Below are 23,331 nucleotides of genomic sequence, written 5' to 3'. Positions count from 1 at the left end.
TAATGCCAGTTTTACAAACAATCTTTTCTCAAGCCCAGACCCAGCACTGACATTGTAAGCTCTTAAGAGGCATTATCAGCCTAAGCGTTACACTCTCGGGAGGAGAAAAGCCCTCTGCTTTAGCCGAGTCCCAAATATTTATCACTTTATCTGATTGAGCACAGGCCAGGCTAAGCACACGGCAGACCTCTCCCTCAGAGAAATCCCAAAGCTCAGCTCTCACTCCACTTACTAACATTTATCTTGTGGGTTTTCTAATTCAGTGGTCATTTAGGATTCCGCCACCTAAGCATTTTTCTGTAACAATTATAGACTGGGGATGTGGACTCTTGTGGACTCTGTCTTTGCCTAAATTGCCTAATTAAAAGGCAAAATTCCACCTGGATGAGTTTTCTTCCTTTTCTGCTTGATTACCTTGGGTGGTGGAGAGCTCCTCTTGAATCGTACAATCTGAAATCACTGCACCTGCTCTTTCAGTGCATACTGGAAAAAACGTAGGTGCAAGCCCTGTGAAGGAGACTGTCCATACTCCCCCTATCTAGCTGGATACCTAAGTCCTACTCTGCATTGAAAGAATGCCTAAGTGTTAAAACTAAGAACCAAACTAAAAGTTGGGTTTTTTTCCTGGTAGAGTCTCAGAATCAAAAGATCATCCTACATTTGTCAAACTCAGATATGACTGAGCTGAAGCCGGTTTCCAAACTGTAATGATCAGCCTTCCAAACAAAATTGAAAAAGCAACAGTAAAAGGCAAAGGTAACAAAGTTCTAAGAACGTTTTACATTTTCTGGGAAAATTGAGGTGCTTCATCATTGACATTCGAAGTATGGATCCTAACAGTTGCTGTCCCAGTCTTGGGCTCTTCCCCTTTATCTACAGCCATAATGATGAACTCATGAAGATGGTCGGGCCGCTCATAGTCCAGCTGTGTGGCTGGAAAAATAGTACCATCAGGAGTAATACTGAAGTCTTGAGTCAAAGTGTAATATCGTATTTCAGCATTCTCTTTTGAATCGCAGTCAGTGGCTGTCACTGTTAAAAGAGAGAAGAGAAGGATATTGTGTAGATCAAAGTTTGTGATTGGAATGCTAAGCACTTTAACAGGAGAATCAGTGTGCAGTATAAAACTGTAACAGCATTTGCCTTGGCATACGGGGCTTGAAATAATTTATAAAACTGTGCCATTCCCTGTGCTTTTTATTGAATTAACACTTAATTGAATATAAGTTGTTTAAAAAAAAAAAGTAAGTTCCTAGCTGAATTCAGCCACTAGCTCTTGTCTTTGTCTGCTGGATACATCACCAAGTACAACAGTAGGAGATTAAATCCTGTTTACTAACAAACATCAATTTCCCTGTAGTTTAATTCCCTTATTCTCCCTCAAGATCTCTAAGAGGTTTATGTGCAGGTTAAAAACGACAAGGCCCCTCTACAACTGTTCAGTTGAATAGACTTGTTTCATTGCCAGGACCTGCTCATGTCTTTATAAACATCTTCAGTGTATGATTTTTGCAGTTTACATAACGGAAATGTACACAGAGCATCATCGTTTAAAGATTAATTCAGTGGTTACATTGGGAGGAAACAAAGTCTTTTTCTCTAGCACCCAAACAAAACCTCACACACAACAGTGAAACCACAGAGGAGGCTTCTAGCGCAGAAAAGCAGTATTCTCAACAGCAAGCCCACACAGAACTACTACAGACAGGCAGAGGAGGTGAGCCGATGTGTCTGTAACTTCCGATTCCCAACTCTCTTCCTTCAGAAGAAATGTTGCAGGAGTGTTGCTATAAGCCTGCTGCTACAATACTACCCGCAACTTAAGTCTTGTTACTTCAAAATCCTACAAAGACTTGCCTCCTTTGTCTCCCACCCCCTAAAACTCTTTGGGCTTTGGCAGTGGTAAATACTTACGACTCAGTGCTACAAAGTGCCATGTGCCTCCAGAGAGATGCAACTACCCAGGCAGGGGCAGGTAATTTTGTCTTCAGAACTGAGATGTCGCTAGTGGGAGGGGAAAGAATACTCACCCTGAATGTAACAAATAGTTTGAGAAGTACTAACCCTGTAGAAGTGCAGTTGTCATAGAAACTGTTTCAGGAACACCAACTTTGCTGTAAATTGACTGATGAAATTCAGGGGCACAGTCATTCACATCCGTGATTACTACCAAAACCTGAGAGGAAAAGAGGGGAATGTTAAACAGCAAAGTGAATCAAGGTAATTACTTCATTGCTCTAGAAATATTGTTCCCCAAACCATCCTTGAGCTCTTCAGAAGCTATAGCACAGAGGGTAAGCCATTTTTTCTTCTTAGATTGCTCTTTTCCTGCTAAGAATCATTGAAATATTAGATTCCAAACTACTAGGAACTGCCAAGTCCCAGTCCCCTACAGCAACATTTTCCACTCACTTCATCTCCATTGATTATTTCCTATTACAAATTTAAAAGAAAATGGACCATCTGCTTTCCAAGCATCTTTTTTCCATTATCTTATCTTCCAACACATCAGTGATTTGTAACACTAAAAATTCTGCAGCTAAGCACACTACATTTCAGCAGTATAAATCTCCAAGACTGAGTTCTGAATTCAATTACATCAGCATAAATCAGGTGTAAATGGGATTGATTATGGAAAAAAAACCCTAAGAAATACAATTCTGTTTCTAACACCTTTCAAAATGTTTTCTTATCCCGATGTCAAACATGAGTCCACAGCTGCATTGTTTACAATCCAAGCAGTAAGAAGTAGGTTAAATTGGCCTTTATGGTGGTTCCTACTGCTACACTCCAGGCTGTCTGGAGTTGGTTGAGGTGCTCTGCATCACATTTAGGCTAAATGTAATTGTAAAACCATCCCACAATCCTCTTTGAAGTCATATTACAGAACCGTTTAGGTTGGAAAAGACCTTTAAGATCGAGTTCAGTTATAAACCTGACACTGACAACTCAACCACTAAACCATGTCCCACATGTACACGGTTTTTCTACCACTCCTCATGTTGTAGTACATAAGAGAGTCAATAGAAATGATCAGTCTCTGCTGTGCTACAGCCACCGTTTGTTACACTGACAAACTGTCCTTCTGTGTCCTCGCTCCAACTAATTCCGCCTCCTGGTCCCACTGTAGTGCACATCTTATTTCTTGCAGCAGGAACAAACTGTCACATTGCATGCATTTCCTCACTCAGTGAATCTTCAAATTCAAACAACTATAATAAACATATTTAGAAATACTTCTGCTGTCGAAGAGCTTTCTGAAACACCATGAACCATAGTATTTTACTATGTGTGAGGTTTTGTTACTTACTTTCTATAAAAGTTCACTTTGTGTCTTTGATAAGAAACAAATCATCTTCTGTTGTGCTTTTGTTTTAAACTGGAATAATCTCAAATATATGTCATATTTATGAAGATTTAGAATAAGACAAAGCCTCATGCTTGGCTTGGCCGCATCTGTTTCTGTATCTTCCCAGATAAGGGTAGGGGCTGTGATAGGACGGCGTATTGACCCCTCAGAGACAGCCTTTTCAATATCAGCAAAAGTGAACTCTGAGAGCACCTAAACCAGCCCCAAACATCTGCCCACAGCCAGGAACACTTTTGAAACAAGCAGCAGAAAAGACAGCGTGGGCTGGGAAATTGGGAGTCTAGAAGTGAACACCTACCTCAGCTGCACTACTGAACCGTTCCTCATTCTCCTCTGCTCTGACCAAAAGCAGATATTGGTGTTGGTCACTCTCATAATCCACGCTCTGTGTTAAACTGATGTCTCCCGTTGCCCAATCAATGCCAAACAGACCACTAGGATTAGTCAGCAAACTGTAGCTCAGAGATTTGTTCTGATAGGACACAGCAGTGACTGTAAGAAAACTGCATTTAAAACATGAAAAAAAAAAGAGTACTCTTAAGCAAGTAACACAACATACTGAAAGACGCAACCAAAATGATATACATCAGAAACAATAGTTCTGTAGGTCTGATCAGAGCGATACTCGCTGAAGGCAGCGACAGCTGTACCTAAACACCGAATTGAAACATTTTCTTAAACAGTATTTCTATCATCTTGAGGCTAAATAGATGAAGGTGGGATATTTGGAAGCAGAAAACAGTAAGGAAACAGTGCAACAGGCAGATGCTGCCACCTCCCCTTACACAAGTTCACCTGGGAGTTGCTCTCTCATAACTATTGAGGTTGTATCGGTGTAAAGCATGTACAAGTTGAACTACATTTAGGCTAAATTTATTTGGGGCAACTTCATTTTTGCCCAGTTTGTCACTGTCACTGAGGAAGACGGCAGAGAGTCTTTTGCTTTTTCTGATTTCCACCTGATGGAGAAGATTCTCCAGATCTGACACATAAAATGTACTCTTTCATACCAGGATGTCTGCCTTAATGATATAACAGTTCCAATTAGTATTCTATGTTTTGTTTGAAAGTTAAGACACAACCAACATCTGCTAATACCTTCCATCTCATTTAGAAAAGCAAGAAACCATAATTATTCAATATCACTTTTCTGAATAAAAGGGTGAATAAAAAATACATCAAACTATATTGTGATCACTTCTGCTACAATGTCTAAATTGCTACTCACAGTCTCTATGATTCACAAACACAAACAAAAGTTAAACTAGGAACACTATCTCGGAGCATTATTTTGAACTGCTACGTACACTTTTCCTTGTGGCGTGCTTTCAGGAACATGAACAAAGTATGAGACATTGGTGAACTGCGGCGGCCGGGATCCAGCAATTACAGAAATGTAGGCTGGAGCCCCCCTGCTCCCCAGTTTATCTGCTGCTAGCACAGTCAGCAAATACTCCTTGTCCCTCACCAACGGCAAACCCGTCGTCTTAATCCAGCCAGTGTCTTTCTCAACTTCAAATCTGTCTTCACCACCTAAAAAAGAACAGAGCATGAACATAGCTCCAGTCCCCATCATCTCCTGGGGACCACCTGGAACCCAGCTCTGCAAGGAGAACATGCTTCAAACCTGGCAAATCTGTCTACACCCTTGAGAAAAGTTTATTTTTCTCACAGATGGAGCTGAAGGCTTATGAACCTTTTGAAGGAGGAAGGGAAGATCTTCCTCTGACAAAACTGAGGATAAAAGACAAATTATCACAACAGTGAAGCCTAATGCACAGAGAATGAGAGGGTTAACTTTTACCTTCCAAGAGAAAATACTCTACAGCTCCATGGATCCCCTCATCCGCATCCACAGCAAGCAGCTTGTACACTTTGGTACCTCCCGCAGCGTCAGGGGAAACTGTGGCCGAGAACGGGAAGGGCTCCATGACCCATTCGGGAACGTTGTCATTCACATCTGTCACAGTAAGCAACAAGGGCATCAAGTACCAATCCTTTCCTGGTGGTCACAAAAAAAACAAACAAATACTTAATGGCACTGAGAGTAACAGAACCACATATCACTCCTGAGTGTGCATTATCTGCAGTATTGCGGGCACGTAACCCAGAAAAACTTGGGGTTTGAGGCTCGTCTGCAATCAAGAGCATCCAGACACAATGGGGATTAAAAAACGACCAGGGCAGGTACAGCTGCACTGCAAAATTGGGGCCACCTGTGTTACATTCTGTTGATGTCTCCCTTTAGCAAAGATCACACCTTCTTAAATTTTCAAAATCTAAATCCATGTTTCCTGAGAAGTCTTTTTGCTGAAGAAAAAAAATTGCATCAAGAAATGCTTTGTTTGTGCAATGATTACAGTAACTGAATTTTAACAATTCAATATCTGTTGCCAAAACACTCTATCTGATTTACCCTAAGCTGTGATTTTCCAAGTTAGAAAGTTCATTGAAATCCTGATATGGTTTTCATTTCCGTTAAATACTAAATGCTGTTAAAAACCAACCAACCAACCCCCAAAACCAAACCACGGAATAGAACTACTCAATTCTCAAAAAAATCGACAACAGAAGAGCCTCAAAATCTTAGGAAGAATTGTTTGATATATCTCTGCTGTTATTAAATCAACTAGTGAAGATGGTAGAGCTCCTACACAAGTAATGAATACCAGGCAGGTGTTGCTGAAAAAGCAGTAGAAAGGAAAACACCAGACTGGAGACACTGCTCTGAAATCCCCAGGAACGGAGTTAAGCATCCCTGCTACAGGAGGAAAGAGTGAATAAATATCCTAGGTGAAGAGTTCCTGAACACAAGCTCGCCTGGGCATGCTGCAGGCTTAAAATAGCAAGCACTAAATTACAGGCTGAGTTAAGAACCTTGCAAAATCTGCCTCTAAAATAGCAAGATCTACTGAGGATTTGAATGCCGCCCTGGTAACCCTGCCAGGAGTAGAAAGGCTACTGATCTCTGGACTGGGTTATACACATTGTCCAAAAAGCTTGGGAACATTTCTAGTAAATTCAAAAGGGGGACACAAGCTTGTAAAGTAATCAGTAAATGTTCACATCAAATTCAAGACGCAGAATGACTTAGTACTCAGACAGAACAGAAAGTCCTCTCAAAATCATGAATCTCTAGGGGAGTCCAAGCCAAGGATTTGTCAAATGAAGAACATATTGAATATTACAAGAAGCGACCAAGTATCTTTAGGGGATAATGGTTCCTTTATTCCTTAGGTTCTCCCCTAGTTCTTTATGGCTCTACAGAATCCAGATTTATCTTAAAAAAAAACCCTCTTTTGTGGTGGTTAGCATTCATTCTCTGGCAAAGAGTTTTAACATAAAGCAACACAAACTCGGCTCCTCCAAGCTGTTAACATGGTGGGATATAAAGGTTCGTTGGATTGCACTGAGATACTGTGAACTGATAAATCCTGCATTTCACACAGCACCTGGAAAAAAGATGTTCCACCACCTACCTCTATCATTACACCAAGGGTGGCAGGAAGGAGGAGAGGGCTTTGGGACTGAATCATTCAGTTCACAACAGCGTCACGCTGGTTAAACTAAGCCTTGAGAATCACACACGCTGGAGCAGTCCGATTACAATTCCAAATGCTGCAAGGCTGGAGTCGCCTCTAAACCCATCTCTTTTCACCACGACACATTATAAAAGATGCTGTCAATCTGTGAAATCCAATGTATTCCCAGACTTCTGATTTCATTAGGATTATGACTGTCTTTGCTCTCAACAATCCAATGGATGCTTCTGTTAAGTCAAGACTTGAAAATAAAACCCTTATCTTTATTATGAATGCAGGCTTCTGTGCATCCATGTAATTGATAAAACTGACAACGCCAGACATTCTGATTGGAAAAATCTGACAATGGAGAATCTGTATTTGACTGAACATGTCGCTGCAATGTGGGCAGATATTATACATCCTGCAAATGTACTGAGGGAAGGGGCATTATATTATCATGATTTAATAATAATGGGTGAGAAGCTAAGTTGCTCCTGGCAGTTTTAGGTCATTTCAATTTATTTTCAAAAGGAGATTATGAGAGTGCTAGAAGTCTTGCAAGCCTTCAGGTCAATATTGCTATTACATTCTGGTCTATGTCTATCAGTGAATTAAGTATTCAAGTAAGTATTTTTCTTTTTGAAGTTACCCCAACTTCTAAGAGTTTTATCCAAAATAGACAACTGTGCTTTTTGAAAACTCAGGGGCTTGTTATTTGTTTGGGTTTCTGCAAATAAAATATTTTTTATTTGCTTGAGAGGACATTTCTGTTTTGTAGAGGCTTTGCAAGTACCATACTGAACTCATTACACCTCACTCTACAGTATGTCTTCACATGAAATATAGAATCATAGAACCATTAAGGTTGGAAAAAAAACACTACGCTCATCCAGTCCAACCATCAGCCCAACCCCACTGTGCCAACTAAACCGTGTCCCAAAGTGCCACGGCCACACAGTTTTTGAACACCTCCAGGGATGGGGACTCCATCACTGCCCCGAGCAGCCCGTGCCAGTGCTTGACAACCCTTTCGGGGAAGAAATTTTTCCTAATATCCAGCCTAAACCTCCCTTGGCGCAACTTGAGGCCATTTCCTCTCATCCTACCATTTGTTACTTGACAGAAGAGCCCAGCACCCACCTCACCACAACCTCCTTTCTGGAAGCTGCAGAGTGCGATGGGTTCTCCCCTCAGCCTTCTCTTCTCCAGGCTAAACAGCCCCAGATTCCTCTGCCACTCCCAGAACCCCTGTGCTCCAGACCTTCCCCAGCTCCGTTCCACACAAACATTTCTCTACTGCCATTTCTGAAAATTCATGAAGGATGATGGGCTACTTTTAAGTACAGTACTTTGCTCATTCATAAAACATGAACCTTCTAAAGAGATAAATTTGATGGGCTCAAGCCGTGGACAGTCCACATTCCCACTTAATATACCTCACCTTTACTGCAGACAGAAGAACAACAGCCCATCGTGGCTCTGTTCTTTACCCTCAGCTGGTTTTTAAAGCAGAAGTTAAAGCAAACCAGAAAACAGAAGTACAAAAGTAAAGAAGACATCAGAGGTCTAACTGATGGTGGCAGAGTGGACCTTATTATAAATTAACAATTATAAGGGAGTGAAGTGATGACCATGTTATCAGGGGCTTCCCAGGGTGTTATCCATCTGCTGACAGAAAACCCAAGTACGCCCAGATGTGAAGTAATGACTATAAATCAATAATCACCACAGATATCCATAAATAACAAAACATGTGTTAATAAATGATCTCTGGTTGCCAAAAAGCCTTAGCATAAGGAGAGAATGTGGCTAAAGAGCCAGCAGCTACCGTACCACTGTGAGATGGGAAGGTCTCTTGACAATTTCTAGGATCTCTTGGGGAAAATCTAGTTTGTTTCTCTGTAGCCCACCACGTGGAAGAAAAAAAAGCCACCACAATAGGTAGCCTCCCAAACATCTCCAGCTGTCCCGAACACACACAGAATGTACATTTTCCTTTGATTTCACACCATGAAACCCTTTGCAGTTTAACAAAACACATGCTGGATAACAGATAATGATCTCAACCTTAGCCCAGCTGGATGTGTAACCGTTAACATGGCTGTAATTCACAAAAGAGCAATAGCAATTGTAAAAGACAAAATATCACCCAGAAGCTACTGCATTCTCAGGGATGATCCCCACGGAATCGATACAGCTAGTAAGAGACTAAGGCCTCAGACGAAATTAAAACAGGTGATCCTTGGCTCCCAAGCATGAAAACCTTCAAGGTTTAAAATATACCTGTCACTAAAATTGCCATCTCTGCTCTATCCGTCGATTTAAACAGGACAGATAGACTTCAACTTTAAGTGACTGCTGGTAACTATGTGGAAGGCATGTCAGACATCAGCCTCAGCAAATCCTCTGATAAGAAAAAATGAGCGGCAGGGGATTACAAAGCTAATGCCCATGGATGAAGGAAGGTCAAAGGAGCTTGAGGCAAGAGAGGATTAGAGAGACGGGATCTTTCAGGCACTTCCCCCAAGCATTAATGGAATAATAATGGATCCCCCTCAAATGAAATGCCGGCTCTACGTTAAAATATTAACGTGTGTGACAGCTCTGGAAATTGTACCTTCTGTTCACCGAGTGACAACTCAGAATAGCGTTTTGCTTCTGTGAAGGATAAACGAATTGTGTCCCAATAAATTAAATGGGATAAAATCTAAAATCCTACAGAAACAAACCATAAGCATAACCATCCCTTCTTTCCAGGCCAGCTTAGCTGAAGAACAGAGCACAGCAGAAGTAGGGAAGGGATCGTCTTCACCTGGCCAGGGCCGGGACCCGTAACTCGCTGACAAGCACAGCAGAACCCACACCACAAAACAGGCACTTGGCACTACAGGTCCAGGTTTTCCTGTTGCTGCTTTCCAGTAACTACTCTTTCCAGAGAAGGTGCAAACTTTGTTAAAACTAAGTCTACAAACTATCAAAATGGCCACAAAAAGACACAGAGTGAATAAACAGAAGTAGTGGATAAACAGAAGTACCATCTGCTCCACAGACTGCAGTTAGCTTTACTGTAGCACTAAAATACTAAACAAATTATGGAATTTTTTTTTGGCCTCTACATTTGAAAAATACCACCTGCATTATATTTCTATCCAACATACGTCCTGTCACAACGAATAGCGTGTAGCTGCACCGGTAGTGACCATAGTGATAGCAGGGATTTGTCTGCATCACTACAATAAACCTTAGAGCTCAACCGCAGCTGAATGTTGCCATATTTCCATACACCAGTCTTCTGTTTTCTTCAAAGTAAGTTGGTCAGGGTTTATTTAAGCGGGTTAGCAAGCATTGCTTTGGAAAAGAAATCTCCACACAACTCACACTTCTATAAAACCACCACCAAAAGGTGAGAGAGGAGTAAGGGGGGTAAGATTAGCGACCACCTCTCTAACAGCACCTTCTTGATCCTGACAGAGGGAGCTGTGACACCAACAAAGGGCCAAAACTTGAGCTACATGACAGGCTGGGTGAACATCAGCCCAGAAGCACACTCTGATGGAGCGGAGAGATTTTGTCCCTGCCTCAGAGTAACGGCATCCCCTCGGGCATACAGCTTTGCTCAAGACTGAGGAGTGAAGACAGCACACAGAAAATGTGTGGTTTGGAAACTGGTCTACCAACCTCTTGTTTAGCAGGCAAAGCTTGAGCTGGAACGCAGCTCAAAGCCAGGACAAGTGACTAATATCAACACGCTACAGTGACGGGCATGACAAAAGCCAAGAGAGAAGGAGAGAAAGGTCTGAAAGCTGCTCCTCAGGATGCAAGTGAAATGTAGGTGATCTTGCCTGCTCACAGGGGTGGCATCCCTGTCACTGGAACTGTCAACACTAATTGGAAGCCCTGCAGGCATCCTCAGGGATTTAACAGACATTGAGGAATAAACTGCCTCAGTCCAATCGGCTGCCTCTCCACTTTGGACACTGGCAGCATCGTGTGCAGCCGTGTCAGCTCAGATGGGAACCGCTGTGAAAAGGTTCTTAGGCAATTCTCTTAATTTGTTACATAAAGAAAGTTACAGACACATCCTTGGTTTTTGTGTCAGACCTCAAGGAACACCAGTAGCACTCTGGTTACACTACCCATTTTCCACGCAGCTCATCAAAGGCTGGGAATTTTACAGGTGCCACAGTTAAACTCCGATGACCCCTCGCCGCGCTAAGCGTTTCTCACAGCTGTACAGCCCGTATTCGCTAAACCAGGCGATGCTCCCATCACCTACAGTGCTTAACAACTTTAAAACACCAAAACCACGCTAGGACAGCGCACTTGGCGTCCTTGGCAGTGCTCGGGGACCGTTTACTCCCTAATAGACGACCGAACCCCGAATCCTCTGACGGGACGAGCCCCCGGTTGGGTCCCAGAGGCATCTCCCGGGGCGCAGGTGGGACCCAGCGGCCGCCCCCTCGCCCGCACCCACCTTGTCGCTGCCGGACGCGGACCAGGAGCTCCCAGGCGGACGCCGCCTCCCTGTCCAGCGCGGCCACCAGCCGCAGCTCGCCGCTCTCCCGCTCCACCCGCAGCGGCGACTCGGCCTCGGGGGGCGACAGCAGCTCGAACCGGGCCGAGGGGAAGGGCGCCGGGGACAGCGCGGCCACCAGGCTGCCGGGGCGGGCGTCCTCGGGCACGGAGAGAGCCTGGGGCGCGCTGCGGGGCGGCGGGGCTGCGCGGCGGCGGCGGCGGGGCGGCGGGGCGATGCGGGGCTCAGAGGCGTCGCGGGGCTCCGGGGCGGTGCGGATGGCGGTGCGGGACTCGGAGGCGTCGCGGGGCTCAGAGGCGTCACGGAGCTCCGGGGCGATGCGGGACTCGGTGGTGTCGCTGGGCTCCGGGGCGGTGCGGGTGGCGGTGCGGAGCTCGGGGGCGATGCGGGGCTCGGAGGCGTCGCGGGGCTCCGGGGCAGTGCGGATGGCGGTGCGGAGCTCAGTGGCGTCGTGGAGCTCCGGGGCGGTGCGGGGCTCGGAGGCGTCGCGGAGCTCCGGAGCGATGCGGGGGGCGGTGCGGGGCTCCGGGGCGCTGCGGGGCTCGGGGGCGTCGTGGAGCTCCGGGGCGGTGCGGGGCTCGGAGGCGTCGCGGGGCTCCGGGGCGGTGCGAAGCTCGGAGGCGTCGCGGGACTCGGAGGAGTCGTGGAGCTCCGGGGCGGTGCGGGGCTCGGGGGCGTCGTGGAGCTCCGGGGCGGTGCGGGGCTCGGAGGCGTCGCGGGGCTCTGGGGCGGTGCGGAGCTCGGAGGCGTCGCGGGGCTCCGGGGCGGTGCGGGGGGCGATGCGGGGCTCGGCGCGGTCGGGCGGGAGGCGCGCGGGCTGCGGCAGCACCTCGAGGCGCAGGGGCCGGCTGAGCAGCGGCGGGCGGCCGCGGTCCCGCGCGTAGAGGCGCAGCGCGATGGGGGCTCGGCGGTGCAGCAGGGAGCGCACCAGCACGACGCGGCCGCTGCGCGGCACCACGAAGAAGTGCGCGCTGCGCGGGAGGGCGAAGTAGCGCAGCTCCGCGTTGGCGCCCGCGTCCGCGTCCTCCGCCCGCGCCCGCCACACCTCGGAGCGCAGCGCCAGCGTCTCGTCCACGCGGAGCGGCGGCGCGGCCGGCGGCACGAAGCGCGGCGCGTTGTCGTTGTCGTCCAGGACGCGCACGGTGAGCGCGGCGAGCTCGGCGGGGGCGGGGGCTCCGCGGGGCGCGCAGCGCTTGCAGCAGAGCGCCAGGCGCAGCGAGTAGAGCGGCCGCGCCTCGCGGTCCAGCGGGCGGCGGGTGCGCAGCCAGACCCGCGCGGTGCGGGCGTGCAGCGCCGCTCGGAAGTGCGAGCGGCCCTCGCCCAGCAGCTGCAGGTGCCAGCGCCGGCCCCGCACCTCGGCGCACCACGGCTCGGGCCCCAGGCGGGTCAGCGGCACGCTCAGCCCCCGCACGCGGGTGCCCGCGGGCCGGTTCTCCGCCACGTCCCCGCAGAAGGACGGCGTCCTGCGGGCCGGCAGCGCCCCGCCGAGCAGCAGCCACAGCAGCGCCCGCAGCGCGGCCCCCCGGGCACCCATCGCCGCCGGGACCCGCGCTGCGAGTGGCGCGGGGCGGGAGGCAGCGCGGGGACCGGCCGGTCCCACCCCCTGCCACGGGCAGGGCCGCCTCCCGCCGGATCAGGGGCTCCAAGCCCCATCCAGCCTCGCCTGGAACCCCTGCAGGGACGGGGCAGCCACCGCTGCTCTGGGCAACCTGGCCAGGGCCTCCCCACCCTCACAGCAAAACATTTCTCCCTAAGATCTCGTCCCAGTCTTCCCTCTTCCAGCTTCAAACCGTTCCTCTCATCCTCTCCCTGATCCAGAGCCCCTCCCCAGCTTTCCCGGAGCCCCTTTCAGCACTGAAGGCCGCTCGAAAGTCTCCCCAGAGCCTTCCTCACACCACAGGGACAGCGGCCCTGTGGCTCGGGGTGTTAGGGCCGTCAGGGGCTGGAGCAGACAACGGCTACGGAACCGGGGAACCCACATCTGCCGAGGTCGGCAGCTCCGGGAGCCGCAGAGGGACCTAGATCCCACGTAAGGCCCTCCTGGAGAGGCTTCCTAGACTGGGGAGGGATTTGCTCCCAAGTGGTACAAACCAAAGTATTAAATACCACATTTCAGCACATCTAACAAAAGAATCATAGAATCATAGAATAACCAGGTTGGAAGAGAACCACCGGATCATCGAGTCCAACCATTCCCATCAATCACTAACCCATGTCCCTCAGCACCTCGTCCACCCGTCCCTTAAACCCCTCCAGGGAAGGGGACTCAACCCCCTCCCTGGGCAGCCTCTGACAGTGCCCAATGACCCTTTCTGTGAAAAATTTTTTCCTAATGTCCAGCCTGAACCTCCCCTGGTGGAGCTTGAGGCCATTCCCTCTCATCCTGTCCCCTGTCACTTGGGAGAAGAGCCCAGCTCCCTTCTCTCCACAACCTCCTTTCAGGTAGTTATAGAGAGCAATGAGGTCTCCTCAAAACAGATTTACACAGAGTATCCTTTGGAGATAATGTTTGTTTGAATAACTAGGAAGAGGTGACGGTACCAAACACAAGACTCTGTGAACATATCACGTGTATAAAACTTTCAGGAACCCACTATTTCTGCATCACAATTAAAAATCCTAAAGACTGCAAAGCAACTCAACCAGTATTGAAAAACCTGTGTCTATTCTTTCAGGTTTCCGCATTCAGAGCTCTCCACTTTGCAGGGTAACGATATATTCCTCTCGGGAGATAAAAAAGAAATGAGGCATCTGTGTAGCCAAAACCGAAACACAACCTGAAGCAGCGTGCTACAGGCCTCCAGATTTTTTTTTAGTGAACCAAACGCTCTTTTTTTTTGCTTCCTAATTTCACTTTGTAATTGACAAGAACTACAATGATATCTCACAAAGCATAAAAACTTGTCAACTGCCAGCTGACAAACTAATTTAAAACAGCTTATTGAGACATAGCCTTTAAGCGTGTGAGCAAGCAATGTGCCACCAAACACGTGCCACACGTATCTGTAAAGCTAGATGAAGAATTAGGATCCCTACAGCCCTCTCCGACCGAAGCAAAGCATATGGTGGTATAATGGAGCGTGAATTTACAGCAGCAGAGATGTGCGATATAGATTAAAGCTTAGGCTGTGAGAACGGGCTGCACAGCAAAAGAAACGTTTACAAATACTCTTTTGTGGAACCGGGGCTCCCTCTGCTGCCAACATGGAAGGGGAAGCCCAAACCTTCCTTGAAATCCACTTAAAACCTGCTCCTGAAAGAGATCCTCATTTTAAATTTACTGAGATATAAACCGTGTGGATGGGCACAAGGTGTTCATTCTCCCCTGGTACTTGGCAGTGTTGAGGCCGCACCTCGAATCCTGTGTTCAGTTTGGGTCCCTCACAACAAGAAAGACGTTTAGGGGCTGGAGCGTGTCCAGAGAAAGGAATGGAGATGGTGAAGGGGCTGGAGAACAAGGGTTACAAGCAGCAGCTGAGGGACCTGGGGCTGTTTAGCCTGGAGAAGAGGAGGCTGAGGGGAGACCTACAGCTGCCTGAAAGGAGATTGCAGAGAGGTGGGCGCTGGCCTCTTCTCTCAGGGGAGACGTGATAGGACGAGAGGGAATGGCCTCAAGCTGCATCAGGAGAAGTTTAGATTGGACACTAGGAAAAATTTCATCACAGAAATGGTTATGGAGCACTGGCAGAGGCTGCCCAGGGAGGTGGTGGAGTCCCCATCCCTGGAGGTGTTTAAAAGGCAGGTAGACGAGGTGCCGGGGGACGTGGTTTAGTAGTAGACGGGTACAGGTGGAGGCGATGATCTCAAAGTCTTTTCCAACCTTACGATTCTATGTTATCCATTTGGAGCACGCAGCTCCAAAGGAAACAAATCCAACTCTGCTAATTCCATCTGCATTCCCGCAGGAGTTTGTATTGAAACAAGGGCTGGAGAGCAGGTCTTACGAGGAGCAGCTGAGAGAGCTGGGGGTGTTCAGCCTGGAGAAGAGGAGGCTGAGGGGAGACCTCACTGCTCTCTACAACTAAGGGCACTGATTCTAAGGGCACGATACCTTCTGTTTCTTTCTAAAACTAGCCCAGAGTTGGCCACGTATCCTCCTAGAAACCTCTCTTTGAGGAGGTTACGGCTTGTTTAGCCTCGTAGAAAAGCCCTTGGTGTTGGGTTGGCTAAATTAAATCATAAAGCGAGTGAAAAACACGCAGGGTTTCACAAGAACGCGTGAGAGACCAACATTAGAGCCGCAGTTTGAGATGTCGGAGTCCCCCTTCAGCGGGGCTGAGGAGGCGGGAGGCGGGAAGGGGCGCGCGGTGCGGGGCTGGGCGGGAAGCAGCGCGCGCGGGAGGCGGGAGGAGGGAGGCGGGAGGGGGTGTCACGAGGCGGGAAGCCCCGCCCCCTCGGTGGGCGGGGCCTCGGCGCGAGGAGGGGGGGCGTGGCTGTGGGAACGAGGCTCCTCCCCCTGCGCGGGCGGGGTCGGCGGCGCCGGAGCGTGAGGTGGGCGGGGCCGAGCGGGACCGGAAGGTCGTGGGGCGGAACCGGAAGCGCGGGGTGCAGGGCGGAACCGGAAGCGGCGGGCTGTCAGCCATGGCGGACGAGGAGCTGGAGGCGCTGCGGCAGCAACGTTTGGCTGAGCTGCAGGCCAAGCACGGGGTAAGGGCGGGGGCCTCTCCCTGAGCGGGGCCCGGGGGGGCTCAGCACCCAGCCTTTCCCTCTCCCGGCCCCTCATAGTTCCACGGGTTCCCGTCTTCGCGCGTTCTGGTCACTCCAGTGCGGGACCCGCCGCGCCCGTGATCGCCTCGGTTCCTCCCCGCGTGCCCCGTTCTGCTTGCGCACCTCGACACGTTACCTGTAAAGTTTGAGGTGCAGATTCAGCATAAAGTTCAGCTTATTCCTCGTTGTTTTGTTACTTGCTTCCAAAAGGTCACTTCAGCTGCCGACATGAATCCCAAAATACCGTGCCGTTTCTTCTCTGTCGATAAATACAAAGCGTTATATTGAATTTCATTTATCCTTAGCTTATTTTAAATGGCTGTTTTCTGGGCTTTGGGAAAGTTTATTATCAGTCTCTTTACAGGCTGCTGTAGCTTTGGGCAGGAAAAGTTTATGATAATAAACTTTATGATATCCTAACATGATTATTGTTATATAATAAACTTACACTGCCCAAAGCTCCATCAGTCTCTGGAGACATCCAGCAGCGCTATTCATCGTGGTCGTTCGCAGTTCGGCTTTGTCAGGAAAGCACAGTGGGGCATATTTATTTGCCAAGGCAGCAGATCCTTGTTTTCAGGATCTCAGTGGTGGTCACGCGGGTTTAGCAGGGAGGCTGAGCTTGCATTGACTCTGCTGGAATATTTAAACTTATTGTTCTCTGTGGAATGTTTGTGGATGATTGTATTTATTCTTATCTCATTCTTTAGGATCCATCCAGTGATGCATCACAACAGGAAGCAAAACAGAGGTATAAAAGAGAATCATTGGCTTTTAGTCTTAACATCTAGTCGGTTTGAACCTTTACTTGCTTTTTAAAGTATTTAATTTATTTTGAGTGCTCACCTGAATTTTTTGTTGTTGTTGGAAGAAACACCAGCAAGGAAGCTGAAAAGATTTAATCCAAGGAGAGCCAAAATCTGATTGATCCAAGTGCGGGTCCCAGGCCACGGCTCTGTGGGATGACATGCGGCAGAGTTGGCTGATCCCTCACTGGGGTGGGAGAGCATGGAGCAAAACAGCCTCAGCCGCGCATTTTTACTCTGGGACTCAGCTGAGTGGAGTAGCCTCATGACCCCTGGCGACAGAATATGCTGGGTTTGGGAAGCACCATCGCTCCTGCTGTCCTCTGCTTTTGGAATTCAGAAACTTGGCTCTTCAGGGTTGGTGAGAGTTGGTCATAAGGAAGTAAAGGCTGGCAGAACTCTTCCCAAACTGGAGTTTTGTGCGAGTGATCAGGTTGGGTTTGGCTCTGTTAGTGCAGTGGGAACACGCTTTTGAAAATACCTAATCAAATATTGTAAGCGTGTGAAGACTTATTGAAAAAATCTAAATAAATAATGAGGTTTGTTTCTGTCTTGCAATTGCATGGACTGTTCCTGATCCCTGTGCTGCCTCTGGTGAAGTTCCACATCTGGAAGCCTCACAGAGGGTAGCATGGCTTTTATCTTCAGGATGTCATCGTAAACAGAAATAAGGTGTTAGCAGTAAACTCTGTCATTTCTGTAACCTTATCAGCGTACGCATTGCTACTCGTGATGGAAAATGATGGAAGAGGGGGGTTTGAAAGGACCTCAAGAAGTCACTTCCATGAATCGAAAGCCTCCTGTAGCTTTGTGCATGTTATTTTAGGTATTTGACGTCCCAATTTCAATGTGTGGTTGATTTCTTATTGCAGGGAAGCAGAGATAAGAAACACTATTTTAGCCCAAGTTCTCGATCAAGCAGCTCGTGCGAGATGTGAGTATCTAACACAGAACTCTCCCCAGCACACGCCATCCTGCTCCCACCAGCGCGTGTGCTTGTGTAGAGCCCAGACTAGGAAAACCTTGTTGTTGATGGCAAGATAGAACTGCTACTGCTTTTCAGTTAGTGGTCGGAGGGGAAGGGGTCAACCAATGTGTGTTAATCAAATTATTTTTTACTTAATAGAAGGAATTGTAGTGAGGCAACATTAGTTAATCTATTTAGAAACAAATATTTAAAGTAAGAGGTTCAACCACTTTGCATCTTTGTTTTATGTAAGTGAAAATGCCTTTGTCAATTTACTTCCTGACCCTTGCATGAAGACAAAATTTGTCACTTCTTAGTCAATAACGAGGGCATTTGTTTTAAACCAAAATAAACAGAGCCTGGTTTTGTTGCAGTGAGCAATTTAGCACTTGTGAAACCAGACAAAGCAAAAGCGGTGGAGAATTACCTGATACAGATGGCGAGATTTGGACAGCTAGCTGGAAAGGTGAGTAACCTTCTAATTTTTTCTCGCATATATTCATTTTCAAGCTTAATTTCCTCTAAAATATACTGCATGTTGTTAATATCTTTGAATTGAATAACTGAAAAAGGCAATCGACAGCTGCTAAATAGAATTGTATCATTCCACCTTTCATAAGGAGGGAAGTGTGATTCAGGTGTTTGATGCGGAGCATCTCTCAAGATGCATTTATTTTGCTTTTCGAGGTATCGGAACAAGGTTTGATAGAAATACTTGAAAAAGTGAGTCAGCAAACAGAGAAGAAAACAACAGTAAAGGTAAACTTCACTTCCTAAATGTCATTTTAATTTGTTATAAACTAGAGCAGAAAAATGGCATCTGTCGGACCATGTCAGGTCAGAGTAGAGTTGAACTTTGTGTTTACCACCTCTCTTCCCTACACTGGTAGGTGCTGGGATTGAATCCTAGCCAGCCGTTCCAGTAGTTGCATTTGTGGATGTTGGGACTGGGCTCTCAGGGCTGACAGACAGACAGACTGCCTTCCGTCTGTCCTGCTCCGGCAGGGGCTGGGGGTGTGGTGGGCTGAGTGCTCTGCTCCCCTGCAACGTATTCAATGGGATTCACTGGGGCCTGCTTCACATCACATATTTCATTTTAGTTCAACAGAAGGAAAGTCCTGGACTCTGATGAGGAGGACGATTACTGATGCTACCCTAAGACTTGTCTGCCAAACAGAAGGCCCAGAGACAGGTGACACTGTTACTGGGCACAGTGCAAGTTCTGAACATGTTTACGCTTCTTCACTTTTTCTTTTTTTTCAATAAAAAGGCCAACAACTGAACTTGTAAAATAAATTTGAGAAGGGGGTTTTATAACTTAGAATTTTGTAGTATGAAGCCGGAGCAGCGTGGGATTCCCCACTGCTTCATTAGCATGAAGATTGTGTTGCCCCTTCCTCGGTGTAAGCTCTGCTTTCAGCAACTGCACACACTTAACTTGCTGCTGTTGGAGATACTGTAACAGGAGAAGGAGCCAGGTGTACAGCTGGGAACAGCCTCTCCTTCTGGGACCTAAGGACCTCCTGGCTCTAAATCGCAGAAGGGTTAGAAACGAGATCTCCCGAGCCCCTGACGGAAGCCTCTCCCCCGGCTCTCAAGTCCTTACTGGACACTTATAAAATAAAGGGAAGGTATCCAACTTCCAGGCAGGCAGCCTGTGTAAAAAAATTGTAACCAGCGTACACTTGAGCTGCTCCCCTGTGAAATAATGAGGCGATCTCGAAGAACGCAAGTTAACTGTGTCAAACAGCACTGTTCAGACACCTGGTATCGCGTGTCCTTACAACTACCTCCACTTCTATCCAATGGCTGGAGTGGTTCTGACTTGGGAAAAAAAAAAGACTGTTTTCCTGAACTTCCTGCAACGCCTGCATGTGTAAAGTGAAACTGAACTCGTGCTGCACTTGTATTCCAAAATGTGGTTATGGAAACGAGTAGGACAAATACTGTAACGTGCTGATAAACACTCTACCACACAGAACCCTTTTCTGTCATAATTTAACAGGAACGTGTGTGTGATCCCAACTGCAGTGGTTTTTTTGAATAGAATAAAACTCTTAAAAGTGAGCACTAGTGGCTGTTTTTCATCATATGAGTGTGGTTAAAAGGAATTTCAACAGTTGTTATTTTTGTTCCGTTTGGACCAGGCTGGGTTCTTTTGCTTTTCTGTCTTGGTTAGCAGGATTCCTCAGCCTTAGTGGTGCGGGTGTGCGTGAAATTTCTTGAGTCCAGTGCCCCCTTACCACTCTGAAGAGTTCTCCCACCACGGGGTGGTGACAGATGGTTTAAGTTTTCCCCATGAGGCTACAGAGAATCCTAAACACGGAACTTGAGAGGAAATTCCAGCACATCCCTCAGTTTATACACAGACAGGAGGTGAAGTCTTCAAACGCCTGAAAAAACAGCAGCAGGGAACCTGCTTAAAAGACTTGATGCTTTGAAAAAAGCACTCGGAAAACCCAGCGTTTTCAGGAGTTACTTTACTAGCTTTTTCTTTCCATTGTTTGGCACAAATCCAAGGCACGTTAGAAAATTGGATGAACTCATAAATTATTAGAAAAATAAACACGCCCCTCATCTCCATCTGTCCATGCGTGCGCTGACTGCACGTTCAACTTGCAGATTAAAAAGTTATTTGGAAAACTCTTCCAGCTTCACCAGGCAGTTTGCTAATACCACAGTTAAAAGAAGTAGGATTATTCATACAAACAGTTCGTGAAATAAAATTCAAGCTGGAAGCAATGAGCCAAGAATAAAAAAATCCCACACTTGCAAACTTGACTTGTGGTGTTTGCACGTTCTCCTGCCGTAATTGAAACAGCAAACAACCCCCAGACCTAAGCGGCCCCCTCAGAGCTGTGAGTCTCAGTCCTTCAGTGATCCCCGTAGGAATGGGGTCATAGTTGGCCTATTCCCAAACACTTCCCGCTGTGAGAAGTACCGTCCACCACTGGAATGTCTCCTTTTTAGGAGCCGTTGGAGCAGGCAGTGCGCTCTGCAGACCTTGCCCGGGCTCAGAAATACACATACGTGCATTTTTCCACCACTTGCTTTAAAGGAAGGGGAAAATAAACCCAAAACAATTTTATGTGCCCTTATACCCGCTCGCTTCTGTGAAGTTCAGCTTTGCCAAGGGCTCTCTGCTTTTTCCCAGTCTCTTGGCTCCGGTATAGGAACTGGATCTCGCAGCTCCAACACAGGGGAGCGTTGCAAAGGGATTAGCAAGGGTTACGGCCCGTCACATCCATAGCATGTATGGATTTCCAATGGAGCGTCGTAGAGGTTGTGAATATACAGAAATATATACTATAATGGTTTGTAACATTACGATAAAAATAGAGACGTTTCCATTACCTCTGGCAATAAATACCTCGTTATCCAATATATCTTTATATATATAAATATACATATATTTATATGTACTTATCCAATGTAGTGATAAAACCTGAAAATGCAAAAATTATTCTTTGAAAGACTTTTAAAAACAAAGTGAGTGGCTGAAAAATACATAAAGGGCTTGGGTTTTTCCTGTGACATAATTTTTTTAATTAAGTGCTATGTAGAACAGGAAAGAAACTTTGCCGCCTGCATCTCAGCGTGTCCCTGTCTGCTGGGATCAGGAACGATCTGACTGTGCGGTTACCTCCAGCATCAACGGGAGTCGCTCTGAGGGGGAGTTGGGAACGTTCTGTTCCTGCTGGAAAGCCACCCAGCGTCCCGTGCCGCAGGCAGCCTCGCCAGGTCCCAGCCACGCAGCGAAGGGGGTGGAAATGATCACAACCCACTCCTCAGCTTTCGACATCCACTTTGCACTTCATCAGTGTTTTGAACCCATCACAGCAGCCCCGACGGTGACACGCTCAGATCCCTGGGGCTGGAGAAGCTGCTATCGCTGGCGTTCTCGGCTGGAAGCGGCACGTTCACAGTGTGTCTTCGGAGCAGTAATTTGCTTCTGGGGGGAACCTCGGTCATGTCATCATCTTTCACAAAGGCGCCGCTGCGTTCCGTGTCAGGTGTCTTAACTTTGCTCTGGTCCAGCGTTTCGACAGATTTTAACTTGCTTTTATCAAAGCTTTTAATAGCTAACTGTGAGAGTAGAAAAACAGCACGTTAAAAGCTCTTTCTACTGTCTTCACTACAGAGAATCACTATGGAGATAGTGTTCACTGACTATACTTGGCACATTAATTTCACGGTATTCCTTATACTGAGGATGCAGCCAAGGATTAATAAGAGCACGCTTTGTAGCCAGCGATTACATGCGGTCTGCGTGTGAGGACACAAGGGGCCAGCCCGCCCCAGGCTACAAATCCAAACCAGAACTGAAAAGATAATGAAGGCATCCCCCAAACTGACTGTCCCTGCACTACCATTCCTGCTCTGGATTTCCCCTTTCCCGCGGGGGTGCCTGCCCTTGCTCACTGGCCACTCTACGAATGTTGAAACAGCTTAAAAGAAAAAAGAGGATCCCCCCACACTAATGACAGATTTTCCAAGACAAGAACTAAAGGCAGAAATTAGTTACAATACCCTTTTACTGAAATAATGGCAACAATCTGAAACCATACGTGGTTAAACCCAATTCAGAGCGGGATCCCCCGTGCAGCCACACAGCCGCGGCAGTCACACGTGGCTAAAGTGCCACCCAGCACGCTCACTTACTGCTTTTTGACACCCGCAGTACTCGTGTTGCATAGTGCCTTCAGCAATCTGCACTTACCACATCTAAATCCCACATTTAATTAAATAGTGGGGCATTACCATTAATACTAGATAGAATTTATGGAAAATTACAGTTCTATAGCATTAACCTGGCATTCCCAAGGCTCTCTATAGATGTTGAATCTCACAAGAGCTCTTTGAACAGCACAGATTCCATTTGCTGGGTGGAGACAAGCGGCAGAGCCCGCATTTCCACGGATTTATTGCATTACACAACTAATTCAAGTATTCCCACTTACCTGATGTAATAACCGAGAGTCAAAGTTAGGGACGCTTTTATCTCTCGTAATTGTTCGCCGTAAATTTTCTGCTCTAAAAAAATATTTAAAGACATTAAACTTAATGACATTAAGTCCTTCCACACAAGTCTGGATCCCAGAAAACCCAGAAGGTGGCACAATCCCAGCACCGAGTGGCTACTGGCAGCCTGTGTTTGATAGGATAAAGGCACTTCTGAGGAAGCTTCCATGCTTACCTGTTAAATCTGTTAATAGACTGGACCAGTTGGAGTTGTCTGCTTATGGGATCATCAGCTTTCTTACATGGCTTCGAATTCACTGGGGGTTTGAAAGAACAGGCAGCCAAAATTACAACCGAGTCACATTTACGAATTAAAAAACACAGTTCTGAATGAAAAAAGGCATTTACTGACATTAAAGTTCTACCGTAACACTGCGATAGTAATAACCAGAATCAGAGTC

General features: G+C 47.3%; 3 protein-coding genes across 5 annotated transcripts in view; 1 reads left to right on the top strand and 2 right to left on the bottom strand.

The window, feature by feature from the left end:
* Positions 1 to 12,962, bottom strand: part of LOC138726506 (neural-cadherin-like) — a 36,861-nt gene extending 23,899 nt beyond the window's left edge. Inside the window, exons 1-7 of the mRNA XM_069868305.1 lie at positions 12,222 to 12,962; positions 11,369 to 11,651; positions 5,175 to 5,372; positions 4,678 to 4,903; positions 3,669 to 3,873; positions 2,065 to 2,176; positions 783 to 1,032 (exon numbers count right to left, since the gene is read on the bottom strand). Coding sequence (XP_069724406.1) covers positions 783 to 1,032; positions 2,065 to 2,176; positions 3,669 to 3,873; positions 4,678 to 4,903; positions 5,175 to 5,372; positions 11,369 to 11,651; positions 12,222 to 12,962 — 2,015 coding nt within the window. The remainder of the gene's footprint in view (positions 1 to 782; positions 1,033 to 2,064; positions 2,177 to 3,668; positions 3,874 to 4,677; positions 4,904 to 5,174; positions 5,373 to 11,368; positions 11,652 to 12,221) is intronic.
* Positions 12,963 to 15,983: 3,021 nt separating this feature from the next.
* PDCD5 (programmed cell death 5) lies at positions 15,984 to 19,168 on the top strand. The gene is made up of 6 exons (XM_069868656.1): positions 15,984 to 16,075; positions 16,846 to 16,886; positions 17,814 to 17,875; positions 18,283 to 18,374; positions 18,596 to 18,667; positions 19,009 to 19,168. Exons 1-6 carry the CDS (start codon positions 16,010 to 16,012, stop codon positions 19,054 to 19,056), a joined length of 381 nt encoding a protein of 126 aa, XP_069724757.1. The 5' UTR covers positions 15,984 to 16,009; the 3' UTR covers positions 19,057 to 19,168.
* A 1,210-nt stretch (positions 19,169 to 20,378) lies between these two features.
* Positions 20,379 to 23,331, bottom strand: part of ANKRD27 (ankyrin repeat domain 27) — a 33,528-nt gene continuing 30,575 nt past the window's right edge. For all 3 annotated transcript variants that reach the window (XM_069868650.1, XM_069868648.1, XM_069868649.1), the window contains exons 27-29: positions 23,106 to 23,187; positions 22,870 to 22,942; positions 20,379 to 21,994 (exon numbers count right to left, since the gene is read on the bottom strand). In XM_069868650.1, the coding sequence (XP_069724751.1) occupies positions 21,743 to 21,994; positions 22,870 to 22,942; positions 23,106 to 23,187 (407 nt within the window). In that variant the 3' untranslated portion in view covers positions 20,379 to 21,742. The remainder of the gene's footprint in view (positions 21,995 to 22,869; positions 22,943 to 23,105; positions 23,188 to 23,331) is intronic.

The sequence above is a fragment of the Phaenicophaeus curvirostris genome, chromosome 14, assembly GCF_032191515.1.
Source record: "Phaenicophaeus curvirostris isolate KB17595 chromosome 14, BPBGC_Pcur_1.0, whole genome shotgun sequence".
Taxonomy (NCBI): Eukaryota; Metazoa; Chordata; class Aves; order Cuculiformes; family Cuculidae; genus Phaenicophaeus; species Phaenicophaeus curvirostris.
Note: the sequence above shows the minus strand (reverse complement) of the source record. Positions and strands in the feature narration are given on the sequence as shown.